This window comes from Chiloscyllium plagiosum, unplaced genomic scaffold (genome assembly GCF_037043375.1).
Source record: "Chiloscyllium plagiosum isolate Xiang-an unplaced genomic scaffold, Cpla_swu_hap1 HiC_scaffold_27, whole genome shotgun sequence".
Lineage (NCBI taxonomy): Eukaryota > Metazoa > Chordata > Chondrichthyes > Orectolobiformes > Hemiscylliidae > Chiloscyllium > Chiloscyllium plagiosum.
In genome coordinates, this window is record NW_028270165.1 from 80,394,074 (window position 1) to 80,408,381 (window position 14,308).

A 14,308-nucleotide genomic window follows, 5' to 3' on the forward strand; every position below is an offset into this window, starting at 1 on the left:
AAAATATTAAATATGAATGCACGAAGCATTAGAAATAAAGTGGATGAGCTTCAGGCTCATTTGGAAATTGGCAGTTACGATGATGTGGGGATAACTGAGATGTGGCTTCAAGTGGACAGAGCCTGGGAAATGAATATTCAAGAGTATACGTGCTATCATAAGGACAGACTAACTGGCAGAGGGGGTGGGGTAGCCCTGTTGGTAAGGAATGATATTCAGTTCCTTGCATGGGGGGACCTAGAATCAGGGGATGTAGAGTCAGTATGGCGAGAACTGAGAAATTCTAAGGGGAGAAAGACCCTAATGGGAGTTATCTACAGGCCCCCAAACAGTAGCCTGGATGTAGTGTGTAAGTTGAATAAGGAGCTGAAATTGGCCTGTCGCAAAGATATTAGTACAGTTGTTATGGGGGATTTCAACATGCAGGTAGACTGGGAGAAATCGTGGATGCATTAGTGATCATTTTCCAATGTTCTATAAATTCAGGATCAGTTCCTGCAGATTGGAGGGTGGCTAATGTTGTCCCACTTTTTAAGAAGGGAGGGAGAGAGAAAACAGAATTATAGACCAGTTAGTCTGACCTCAGTGGTGGGAAAAATGCTGAAGTCAATTATAAAGGATGAAATTACAACACATCTGGATAGCAGTAACAGGATAGGTCAGAGTTGGTGTGGATTTATGAAGGAGAAATCATGCTTGACTAATCTTCTGGAATTTTTTGAGGATGTAACTCTGAAGACGGACAAGGGAGATCGAGTGGATGTAGTATACCTGGACTTTCAGAAAGTCTTTGACAAAGTCCCACATAGGAGGTTAGTGAGCAAAATTAGGGCACATGGTATTAAGGGCAAAATACTGACATGGATTGAAAATTGGTTGGCTGACAGGAAACAAAGAATAGTGATAATGAAAGTAAGAATAATGGCAGGCAGTGACCAGTGGTGTGCCGCAGGGATCAGTGCTGGGACTGCAGCTTTTTACAATGTACATTAATGATATAGATGAAGGTATTAAAAGTAATATTAGCAAATTTGCTGATGACACAAAGCTGGGTGTCAGGGTGAAATATGAGGAGGATGTTAGGAGAATACAGGGTGACCTGGATAGGCTAGGTGGGTGGACGGATGCATGGCAGATGGTGTTTAATGTGGATAAATGTGTAGTTATCCACTGTGGTGGCAAGTACAGGAAGGCAGATTACTACCTAAATGGAGTCAAGTTAGGTAAAGGAGATCTAGGTGTACTTGTACATCAGTCAATGAAAGTAAGCATGCAGGTACAGCAGGCAGTGAAGTAAGCTAATAGCATGCTGGCCTTCATAACAAGAGGAATTGAGTATAGAAACAAAGAGGTCCTTCTGCAGCTGTACAGGGCCCTGGTGAGACTGCACCTGGAATATTGTGCGCAGTTTTGGTCTCCAAATTTGAGGAAAGACATTTTGGCTATTGAGGGAATGCAGCATAGGTTCACGAGGTCAATTCCCAGAATGGCGGGACTATCTTACGCTGAAAGATTGTAGCGACTGGGCTTGTGTACGCTTGAGTTTGGAAGGCTGAGAGGGGATCTGATTGAGATGTACAAGATTATTAAAGGATTGGACACTCTGGAGATAGGAAGCATGTTTCCGCTGATGGGTGAGTCCTGAACCAGAGGACACAGTTTAAAAACAAGGGGTAGACCACTTAGAACGGAGTTGAAGAGAAACTTCTTCACCCAGAGAGTGGTGGGTGTATGGAATGCTCTGCCCCAGAAGGCTGTGGAGGCCAAGTCTCTGGATACTTTCAAGAAAGAGTTGGATAGAGCTCTTAAGGATAGTGGAATCCAAGGTTATGGGGATAAGGCAGGAACAGGATACGGATTGCGGATGATCAGCCATGATGGTGCTGGCTCGAAGGGCAGAATGGCCTACTTCTGCACCTATTGTCTATTGTCTGATGGATGTTCATAAGGGGCATGGATTGGGTGAATATCCAAGGTCTTTTCCCCTGTGTTTGGGAGTCCAGAACTAGAGGGCATATATTTGTGGGCGGCATGGTGGCACAGTGGTTAGCACTGCTGCCTCACAGCGACAGAGACCCGGGTTCAATTCCCGCCTCAGGCGACTGACTGTGTGGAGTTTGCACGTTCTTCCCGTGTCTGCGTGGGTTTCCTCCGGGTGCTCCGGTTTCCTCCCACAGTCCAAAGATGTGCAGGTCAGGTGAATTGGCCATGCTAAATTGCCTGTAGTGTTAGGTAAGGGGTAAATGTAGGGGTATGGGTGGGTTTCGCTTGGGCAGGTCGGTGTGGACTTGTTGGGCCGAAGGGCCTGTTTCCACACTGTAATCTAATCTAAATCTAAATTTGAGCTGAGAGGGGAATGATTTAATAGGGACCTGAGGGGCAGACCTGCTCGCTCTCAGCAGTATCCCAGTGTTGTGAAAGATATTCACTTTCAGGTGGATTTATCTTGACGTTAGTCTTGACATTTTTGCTTTTCTGCCCCTGTAAGATCCTGAATCAGCATCTTCAGGGGAATTAGTTAGAGCGGAGTGAGAACAGACGGGGAGAGAGAGAGTGGGATGGTGCTTTCAATTTTGTGGAATAACAAAGGAAAAGAATATTCCACAGAAAGTAGAATTCCTTGTTCTGAATTTCTACCCTGCACTGACAATGATGACTTTTGTAATCTCTTTTTAACAGAGTATTGCACGATCTGAAGACAGAAGTTTCAAAATCAACAGATGAAGGGCTCTCCATTGTCTGCAATCCTCACTTTGACATCAATGTCTGACAGTCACTGACTCCATCGGGACGACAACAATTTTCCAACTATGATTCTGTGAGAAGGAGCAAAGCTTTTTGGTTCCGGTTTGAGTACGTTTTCAGCATCAGTGGGACTGGATGAGAGACCCTACTGTTGCAGTGCACTGAGTGTGGAGCCTGAAGCAGTTATACGGCCTGGAAAAAGAAATTCACGGTGGGGAGGGGCTCCACACGTGTTTGTGTGTGGCTGAAGCGTTGGCCATGGAGAAACCCGAGGAATCCTGCCTCGTAGAGAAACCGTGGAAGTGTGGCGACTGTGGAAAAGGTTTCCATGTCCCGTCTGTCCTGGAGACTCATCGGCGCAGCCACACCGGGGAGAAGCCGTTCTTCTGCTATGTCTGCGGGAAAGGCTTCAGCGATTCCTCCAACCTGCTGACCCACCAGCGAGTCCACACGGGTGAGAGGCCCTTCAGCTGTCCCGATTGCAGGAAGGCTTTTCGTGATTCCTCTGCCCTGCTGACCCACCGGCGGATCCACACAGGGGAGAGGCCCTTCAGCTGCCCCGAGTGCAGGAAGGCCTTCAGTAATTCCTCCACCCTGCTGAGGCACCGGCGGATCCACACGGGGGAGAGGCCCTTCAACTGCCCCGACTGCGAGAAGGCCTTCAGCAATTCCTCCAACCTTCAGACCCACCGGCGGATTCACACGGGGGAGAGGCCCTTCATCTGCCCTCTGTGCGGGAAGGCTTTTCGTGATTCCTCAGCCCTGCTGACCCACCGGCGGATCCACACGGGGGAGAGGCCCTTCAACTGCCCCGTGTGTGGGAAGGCTTTTCGTGATTCCTCAGCCCTGCTGACCCACCGGCGAGTCCACACCGGGGAGAGGCCCTTCAGCTGCCCAGAGTGCAAGAAGGCCTTCAGTAATTCCTCCAACCTGCTGACCCACCAGCGGGTCCACACGGGGGAGAGGCCCTTCAGCTGCTCCGAGTGCGGGAAGGCCTTCAGCAATTCCTCCAACCTACTGACCCACCAGCAGGTCCACATGGGGGAGAGGCCGTTCAGCTGCCCCCAGTGCAGGAAGGCCTTTACCCAGGCCTCCACCCTACTGAGGCACCGGCGGATCCACTTGGGGGAGAGGCCGTTCCCCTGCACAGAGTGCGGGAAGGCCTTTAGCAATTCCTCCAACCTACTGACGCACCGGCGGGTCCACACGGGGGAGAGGCCATTCAGCTGCCCCCAGTGCAGGAAGGCCTTTACCCAGGCCTCTGCCCTGCTGAGGCACCGGCAGATCCACACGGGGGAGAGGCCCTTCAGCTGCCCCGAGTGCGGGAAGACCTTTACCCAGGCCTCCACCCTGCTAACCCACCGGCAGATCCACACGGGGGAGAAGCCTTTCAGCTGCTCAGAGTGTTGGGGAGGGGTTCAGTCAGGTGAGCCACCTGCAGAGGCACTAGCGGCTCCACTAGGGGGAAGAGGCCCTTCAGGGGCCCCGAGTGCAGGACGGGGTTCACCTGCTCGATTTAAGCTGCTGACCCACCAGTGTCTCCACACCAGGGAGAGGCCGTTCACCTGCTCCTCCCAACTGTGGACGTACTGAAGCGGCGACGGCCGAGTGTCATTATCGACTGGACTGTCAAACCAGTTTCGGGGCTGCTGGGTTCGAATCCGACCGCGGCAGATGGCGGGATTGGAATTTGGTCAGAAACTGGAGTTCAGAATCTAACGATGAAACCATTTTTTGTTGGGGTGGGGGTGGGTGGAGAAAACCCCCATCTGATTCACTCACATCCTTTTTAGGGGAAGAAACTGCTGTTGTGGGAAAGGATTCACTCAGTTGTTCCAGCTGCATTCTTTACCCAGGCTGGCCTACATGTGACTGCAGACCCACAGCAGTGTGGTTGACTCGACACTGCCCATCCAACTTACTTGGAATACAGGATACGGGTTGAAATTACTGAGTGAGGCAATACTTCCCACAGGTTAAGGCTGTACCAAGGATCCAATTACAAAGGGACAACTTGGTGGTGACCAATAGTAAGGAAAGTGTAGTTGTGGGGGGATGTGTGCGTACTTCGGTCTTGAGCTGTTTGAAAAGTAGCTACATTTTCTCTGCCTTTTTTGCTGGGGGGATCTGAAGCTGTAACAGAGCTGGATCGCAATAAAGGTTACCTGAACTTACTGAGTTTCCAATGTTGTGTTTCAGATCGAGCAGTGAATGAGTAGCTAGTATCGTTAGAAATTGTAAATTTTTCAGGAGTGCAGGTACTGCGCCATTTCATCAGCATTGTAAAGTTTCCTGGCAGCACTGGGACGTTTGGGCTGTGTTCACTCGATGTGGAGGTGCCAGTTTTGGACTGGGGTGGATAAAATTTAAAAACTCACACAACACCAGGTTTATTTGAAAGCACCAGCTTTTGGAGTGCTGCTCCTTCATTGGATAGCTGTGAAGCAGGATCAAAGACATTACATTTTATAGCAAAAGATCACCGTGTCATGCAACTGATAGGATATATTGAACAAACCTAGATTGCTGTGATTGTGTGCATGTGAGTTTGTGCGTGAGTGTGCGTGTAAGAGTGTGTGCATGCTTAGTAAAGTGAAAGTGTGTTGGAGTATAAGTCTGTGAGAGTGTGGGAGTATGTGTGCTTTACGTTTTACTAAAACAAGAAAGGGCAGGATGTGTACAGTTAATTGTAGGACCATGGGTCATGTTGTAAAAGAGAGAGACATAGAGTCATAGAGATATACAGCATGGAAACAGACCCTTCGGTCCAACCTATCCACGCCGACCAGATATCCCAACCCAATCTAGTCCCACCTGCCAGCACCCGGCCCGTATCTCTCCAAACCCGAGATATGGGGAGGTGGGGTTTAGGTACGTAGTTCTTTGAAAGTTGTATCACTGGTAGACAGGGTGGTTTAGAGTACTGGGTACAGTTCGGGTGGCCCTGTAATACGAAGAAGACTATTAGAGAGGGTTCGGTAAAGATTTACTAGGACGTTGCCAGAACTGGAAGGTTTGAGTTATAAGGAGAGGGTGGGACATCTTTCACTGAGCACAAGGAGGTTGAGGGGTGACCTCATCGAGATTTATAAAATCATGAGGAGTGAAGTTCGGTGAATAGCAAAGGGCTCTCCCTTCGTGCAGGGGAGCTCAAAACTAGGGGGCATATTCTTTCAAGGTGAGAGGAGAGAGATTTAAAAGGAACCGGAGGGGCACTGTTTTGACAGAGGGTGGTTTGTGTGTGGAATGAACTTGCTGAGGAAGTGGGAGATGCAGGTACAGTTACAACATTTAAACGACATTACAACATTTACAACATTACAGTTACGACATTCAGATGGGTACATGAATAGAAACGTTTAGAGGAATATGGGCCAAATGCAGGCAAGTGGGACTGGTTTAGTTTGGGAATCCTGGTCGGCATGGACGCGTTGGACCGAAGGGTCTGTTTCTGTGCTGTATACCTCTATGAACTGGAGGTGATCTTATTGAAACCAATAGAATTCTGAAAAGGGCTTGATAAGATAGATGCCGATAAAATGCTCCTTTTTGGGGAGAGTCAATAGAATCCCAACAATGTGGAAACAGGCCATTCAGCCTATCTATTCCACACTGGCCCTCTGAAGAGTGTCCCACCCATATCCATCCCCTCACTCTGTATTTCCCCTTCCCCCACCTCACCCCAGCTCCAAACTTCCAGCTCAGCACTGTCCCCATGACTTGTCCTACCTGCCTATCTTCCTTTCCACCTATGCACTCCACCCTTCTCTCTGACCTATCACCTTCATCCCCACCCCCATTCACCCATCATACTCTTTGCTACCTTCCCCCCACATCCTCCCTGACCTATCCCCTCCATCCCCACCCCCATTCACCTTGTACTCTATGCTACTTTCTCCCCACCCCACCCTCCTCTCAATTGTCTCTCCACCCTGCAGGCACTCTGCCTCTATTCCTGATGAAGGGCATTTGCCTGAAACGTCCATTTTCCTGCTCCTTGGATGCTGCCTGCACTGCTGTGCTTTTCCAGCACCACTCTAATCAAGAATCTGGTTTCCAGCATCTGCAGTCCTTGTTTTTACCCTGTATTTCCCATGGTCATCCACCCTAACCTGCACATCCCAGGGCACTATGGATTGGTCATGCTAAATTATCCACCACAACCTGCCCATCCCGGGGCACTATGGGTAATTTAGTAAGGCCAATCCACCACAACCTGCCCATCCCGGGGCACTATGGGTAATTTAGCATGGCCAATCCACTACAACCTACACCTTAATCTATAAATTAGATTAGTCCGCAAGGGTGAAAAAATCAGTGACGGTAAAAAGCACAAGTACAAGGTTAGTGACGGGTGTCTGCCTCGGGCCGCGCGGCGCCATTTTCCTAACGGCCGCCCTCCCGCCGCTTCCCCGCTCGAGCGACTTCTCCTCCCAACCGCCTTCGCCCCCGCGTGACGTCTGCACGGGGGGATGGGCGGGGCCGGGGGAGCCTCACCGTCACCAAGCAACAGCGTCACCAATGGACCAACAATCGAAACTGGATACTAATGTCACAAAAACTGAAACGATACATGGTGTGTCTGAATGTGTGCCGCATTGTAACAAAAGGGAATGAATTAACTGCACACATTGGAAGTGAATAATTATGGTCTGAGACTCCTTACAGAGACATGGCTTCAAGATGGTAAGGATTGGATCCTGAATATTGAGGGGGGAGTCAGATGGGAAGCGAGGTAAAGGCAGAGGGTTGGCATTGCTCATCAAAGCACTGAGCACATGGTAGTCTGGTGTCAGCTCGGGTTTCAGGGCCTGATTTCGCTGTCCTCTGAACTCGCTGTTCCCACAGAGTAAGATGTCGGTCTGTCCTCAGCTTTGCTGGACTTCTGCTGAAGCTTTCACGCCTCTTTTACAGCTTCCAGAACAAGTAAACATTCAGTCAATCGAAAGCAAACCTACAATCTCAGCCTGTCACCCATCCAGACACGGAGTGTAGTCACAGCAGGGAATCAAACAAGAAAAATGAAACAAAATCAGAAATAAATAAATGCTTAATGTTTGTTCATTAAGAAGTAAACCAGAAATAGGGCTGTCCCAGATTCTGAGAGTGCCCTACTTGAGGAATTCTCTCTCCCTTCGATGTATTAGTACTGTTGGGGCAAAGTAACTCGTGTGTCAAATCGTTTAAAGCAAAGTAGTCAGGAGAGGAGACCTTGAGCAATTAACTAGCTTTATTCATTGCCATGGGGAGTCAAACAAAGTCTGACGTATTCTAATGTAATACAGAATGTTACAAGTTTTATGGTAAATCACAAGCACAATCTCCATTAATTACGCAACTGAGGGGCAGTCGTAAGTTTCACATACGTTGTCCAGACCTACGTTTCTTAATGTCTACAAATCTGAATGTTATCTTATGCTGCAGGTTCAGCTAGGCTCGAATTACCGATAATGGACAGAGAGAACCAATCCATCATTCTATGAAGCAGCACAGTCTAATGGCCCGAGGGGCAGAGACAGCCTGCAGCTGCAAGGTCAGGCTATCAAAACAGAATTCCTTAGCCAGGGCTCAGACAGCATTATGTTAACAGGCTACATTTTACTGCAAACATTGCTTCGTGACAAAATGGCTTCCACGTAGTTTTGTGTCAGGGGTAGCTAGGTTTTCTGTTTTTATTTTTAAAATGCAGCTGATTCCCACAAGTAACTGCAACAGGTGCAAGTACATCACATGCAATATTCCTCATTGCAGCTTCACGCCGGTTTTGCATCCTCTGTTTTTCCTGCGCCTTGGCTCCAGCACATTCAGCTTCCTTCCCTCATTCCCATCCCCCCGCCCTGATGGCCAAGCTGACCCGCAAAACTTTGGTTTGCCCCTCCGTTCTTTCCCAGTTGTCTTTTGTGGGTTTTGAAAACTTTCCCAATCCTCTGATTATAGGAGTTGAATTTATGTTGTAGCTGCACCAGACATTGGTTAGGCCACTTTTGGAATATTGTATGCAGTTCTGGTCTCTCTGCTAGAGGAAGGATGTTGTGAAACTTGAAAGTGTTCGGAAAAGATTGACAGGGATGTTGTCAGGGTTTGAGCTGAACAGGCTGGGGCCGTTTTCTCTCGAGCGCCAGAGGCTGAGAGGTGACCCTACAAACTTTTATAAAATCAGGAGGGACATGGATAGGGTAAATAGACAAGATCTTTTCCCTGGATGGGTCATAGCTTCAGGGTGAGGGTGAGATTTAAAATGAACCTAAGGGGCAACTCCTATATTCAGAGGATGGTGTGTGTAAGGAATGAGCTGCCAGAGGAAGTGGTGGCGGCTGGTACAATTACAGCATTTAAAAGGTACCCAGCTGGTGTAATGGAAAATTAACATTTATTGTGAAATCTATAAAAGCACAGGGAAACAAAGAAGTAAGGGCCTGACTTTGCAGACAGGCAGAAAAAAATGTAAAGTTAAACCGACCTAACAGCAGACTTACAAGGCCAGTAAACTACCATATCAACAGTCAAGGAATAAGAAAAACAACTCCATACATGAAAAGGACCTCAAATGTTCCAGGCTCCTGGCCTTGAGCTGTTGATAAGGAGAAGTGAATCCAGACAGGACTGACAGTTAAGGCGAGTGTTGTAGAGCAAAGAGACCTTGGACTGCAGGTTCATAGTTCCTTGAAATTGGAGTCGCAGGTAGGCAGGATAGTGAAGAAGGCGTTTGGTATGCTGGCCTTTATTGGTCAGAGCAGAGAGTACAGGAGTTGGGAGGATAAGTTGTGGAATACTGTGTTCAGTTCTGGTCTCCCTGCTGTAGGAAATATGTGTGATACTTCGAAAGATTGACAAGGCTGTTGCCAGATTTTGAGGGTTTCAGCTACATGGAGAGGCTGAATAGGCTGAGAATATTTACCCTGGGCATGGATAGGGTGAGTACTTAAAGTCTTTTCCCCAGGGTAGGAGAGTCTGTGGCACAGCAAGGAACCGTAATGACCTCCTCAGGAGACAGACACATGCTGCAACTGACAGGGTACCCTTCGTTGTTCTGTACTTCCCAGGGGCTGAAAAATTACACCATGTTCTTCATGACCTGCAACACATTATCAATGAGGATGAGCACCTCACCAAGACCTTCCCCACACCTCCACTACTTGCCTTTAAACAACTGCTAAACCTCAAACAGATCATTATTCGTAGCAAACTGCCCGGCTCTCAGGACAACTCCATGCAACCCTGTCACGGTGGACACTGCAAGACGTGTCAGATTGTGGACATAGATACCACTATTACGCGTTGGAACACCTCCCACCTTGTACATGGCAGGTACTCATGTGACTCAGCAAACGTTGTCTATCTTATATGTTGCAGGCAAGGATGCCCGGAGGCATGGTACATTGGGGAAACCGAGCAAAGGCTACGACAACGGATGAATGGGCACCGCACAACAATCAACAGACAGGAGGGTTCCCTCCCAGTTGGGGAACACTTCAGTGGTCCAGGACATTCAGCCTCGGACCTTCGGGTGACCATCCTCCAAGGTGGACTTCGGGAAAGGCAGCAGAGGAAAGTGGCCGAGCAGAGGCTGATTGCTAAGTTCGGTACCCATAGGGAGGGCCTCAACCGGGACCTTGGGTTCATGTCACATTACAGGTGATCACCATTGCACTACACACACACACACATATATTCCTACACAAACACACACGGACACAGGTACACACAGAGGCGCACACAGATGCCCACACACACTCATATGGACACACACACTCCCACACTCTCACATGCACCTCCTCACAGACTTAAGACACTCTGCACTCACTACATGCACACACACACAACATTCTCACACTCACAACTCCCAACCCAGACAGACAGACACACACGGACAGACAACGACCCACATGCACACATATATTTTGTGTGGTGAATTTGTACTTGCAGAATACATTGCACTTTACTCAAAAACTGCATACATTCATGTAGAACTCTGAGCTCAAAAACTGCATGAATTTATGTAAAACTCTGTTATATCACTTTTTAGATTAGAATCAATCTAAACATCAGGTCATAGACAGAGAACACAAGGGGCTAACTCCTTCAAAATATTGTCTAGCTATCACCACTGTTAACAGCTAACCCGAGAATGCAACTTTAAAAAAAGGGTTTTGTGATTTACACATGAAAGAAGTGAAACTATCACTGTATTCTGACAGATGAAAGGCTTAACAGACAATCAATTTTTCAATGTATAATTTCAGTTACATCACACTGCAAATTTTTGCTATAAGTTCTGTGTTACGATCGAGCCCTCCACTATCACCTGATGAAGGAGCGTCGCTCCGAAAGCTAGTGTGCTTCCAATTAAACCTGTTGGACTACAACCTGGTGTTGTGTGATTTTTAACTTTGTACACCCCAGTCCGACAGCGGCATCTCTAAATCAAGGCAATCGGAGTTTTTTTAAAACCCGAAAAGTAACGAAGTTTAACGACGCGAACTCGAAAATTAACGAAGGTAATCGGAGTTTCTTTAAACCGAAAAGTAACGACGTTTAAATGTCGCGACCCCAAAATAAACGAAGCAACAACCCGAAAAATAACGAAGTTCAAATGAAACGAACCCGAAAATAAACAAAGTTTAGGCAATCGGAGTTTTTTTAAACCGAAAACTAACAAAGTTAACACAACCCGAACCGAAAATAAATGAATTTTAAGCGATCGATTTTTTTTCTATTAAAAAGATAACACCAGAAAATAACCAATCTCTGGAGATTGATTTTGTTTTACTTCTGAAAGCAACGAAGCTCGGGAGAAATAATTTTTTTAAAAAAACCAAAAATTAATAAAGCTTGGGAATTCAGGTTTCAACCCTCCCCTCAGAGTTCAGCAATTTTCGAAGACCACTGTCCGTAAGTACCAAAGCACCCTCAACTCCAATTAATCTCTCCCCCCTTTTTAAACATTTAACAAGTCCCCCAGACTCAACCATTGCTAAGACCGATCCTTTCGGGCTGGACTGGTCACGTTAGACACGACTTGACTGACAGGAAAACCAAACGTTCTAAAAATAATCACGTCTGGCAGGCCGAATTCCTCAACACTCAATAGTGAAGGACATTTAACTCGTACACTGCTGTTCACAATCTGTCCGAGCCGAAACGTGTCCGAGCACCAAAATGATGATCTGCGTCTCCTCAAGAGGGGCCTCTTGGTTCGAGATCGGTCAAAGGAATCGACAAATACGGTGTATTCGAAAAGCAAGGTTCAGTAGTTTATTGAATTAAGGTATCTTAACGCAATTCTATCCAGTAACACTGAGATTGAAGCTTCTGTGTTCCGTGATGAAGTTGCGCAATTACATTTGAAAATTGCACATTATTTATAAGGTTTTTAAGAAATAATAGTCTTAATTACGAGAAAGACCAATCACATATAATAAGGTGACATGATTTACAGCAAGTTAATCCAATGATATTTTCTTTAAGAAGGATATCTAATTTACATAAATTGTCATGCCATGTATTAGTTCAAGATTAGTTCAAATGGTCAAATAATGTGTCAGTATTCATCTTATGAAAATTCTATTGTCCTCTTATCTTTGAACTGCAAGTTAATTCTGCGAATCAGCAGTATGTTCAGCAGTATGGTTCACAGGCCATTTTGTAGTATTAGAACATAGAACATAGAAGAATACAGCGCAGTACAGGCCCTTTGGCCCTCGATGTTGCACCGATCCAAGCCCACCTAACCTATACTAACCCACTATCCTCCATATACCTATCCAATGCCCGCTTAAATGCCCATAAAGAGGGAGAGTCCACCACTGCTACTGGCAGGGCATTCCATGAACTTACGACTCGCTGAGTGAAGAACCTACCCCTAACTTCAGTCCTATATCTACCCCCCCTTAATTTAAAGCTATGCCCCTTTGTAATACCCGACTCCATACGCGGGAAAAGGTTCACACTGTCAACCCTATCTAACCCCCTAATCATCTTGTATTCTTTTAAATCGAGAAGCCATTTTGTTGAAATAAAAATGTACATATTTTGTTGCCTAAATTCCAACTTTAGATCCTCACACCCACCTCCCAATTCAATCTATCATGACCAGACTAGGCAACAGTTTCTTCTCCCAAGCCATCAGGCTCCTTACCACTACATGATTGGACTCTTTTCCGTCTGACTATTTTTGCACATTTTCGAATTTCTGCTAGAAAAATGTCTATTATTTATCATTCTTTTATTATGCTGTAACTTGCGTGGTTTGCACTCTGGTCCCTCGAAGGAGAGGAGATGACAGAAACATTGGAAGCTGGTGAGAGAGCGTTCACAAAATTAATCCCGGGAATTGACGTGTTTGCTAATTTTGCAATGTTGCGTAGCTTAGCTGAGCATTCGTTCGAGTTTGGAAGAATGAGAGGAGATCTGAATGAATAAATATCAGAATTTTAGTGGGCCTGAAAGGTTAGTTGCCAAAAAGGTAGTGTTCATTTGTGGGAGAGTTTCAGACCAGAAGGAATAGCCTCTAAAGTGTTTGCATATTTATGATGGAGATGAGGTGGATTTCTTCTCTCAGAGGGTAATGAATGACAGGGCTATTGAAGTTCTATCACTAAGTATAGTCAAGGCAGATGTTGGGCAGAATTTTAATCAATGGGGAATCAATAATAAGGCATGAATGTGGATTTTTGGATTATTATATTAATCATTATGGTAATAAATGGTGGAGCAGATTCGATGGGGTGAATGGATTATTTTGGCCAAAGGGCTTATAAACATCCTGTGGGACCTTGACAGGGGAGATATGGATAAAATGCTTCAACTTATGTATGATATTCAGACCTAGGGTTCCACAGGATCTGTCAGTCAACATTTTTCAGCATTTTTAGGAGAACGGGAGCGAGGGTGATAATAGCCACAGTAGAGTAAGAATGGAGGGAGACTGTAGCATTACGATTCACATTTTTGAGGGAAGGAGAAAAGAAAGAATGTTCCACAGAAACCAGAATTGTCTGTTTTGAATTTCTATACTGTGTAGACAGCAATGTCTTCTGTAATCTCCTTTTACAGGATACGAGAAAGGGAGGATTTACAGCCAGAAATCTCAAAACAAGATCTGATAGAGACAATCAATTCATTGGCACGGGAATATCATCGGCCTTTGAATCTAGTAGATTTTTTTAATTTCTCTCCTGTCCTGTCTGCTTCACAAGGTTTCAAACATCAGTGAGACTGAGGTATGCATACCTGAGTGAGAGTGTTCCAATGAACTGACCGTGGGAAGAGCTTTAAGCGGGTACACAGCCTGAAATAGCAACACTCCATTCGCAGCAGCAATAGATGGAACACGTTCCATACATGAGTGGTCTTTCAACCAATTGTTAAAGCTGGAGAGAGACAATGATTCCCACATCATGGAGAAATCGTGAGAGCCAATATCTTTGCCCTTTCCATTCCTCATCCTGGGAGGGAGAGAGAGAGGGAGGAAACACTATTCACTTGTAGCAACTGAAGTGAATCCAGGGAGGGAGCAGACTCTGCAAAGGTGTCAGATGCTCTCTGTCCTTCTTAACGGTAT

At 46.3% G+C, this 14,308-nt stretch overlaps 1 protein-coding gene across 1 annotated transcript in view; it reads left to right on the forward strand.

Moving 5' to 3' along the window:
- Positions 1 to 3,099: 3,099 nt before the first annotated feature.
- The window catches only part of LOC148144663 (uncharacterized), a gene marked incomplete at its 5' end in the record, with an annotated part of 30,200 nt that continues 18,991 nt past the window's right edge, over positions 3,100 to 14,308 (forward strand). Inside the window, 2 exons of the mRNA XM_087975433.1 lie at positions 3,100 to 3,570; positions 3,655 to 4,130. Of these exons, the coding sequence (XP_087831559.1) occupies positions 3,100 to 3,570; positions 3,655 to 4,130 (947 nt within the window). The remainder of the gene's footprint in view (positions 3,571 to 3,654; positions 4,131 to 14,308) is intronic.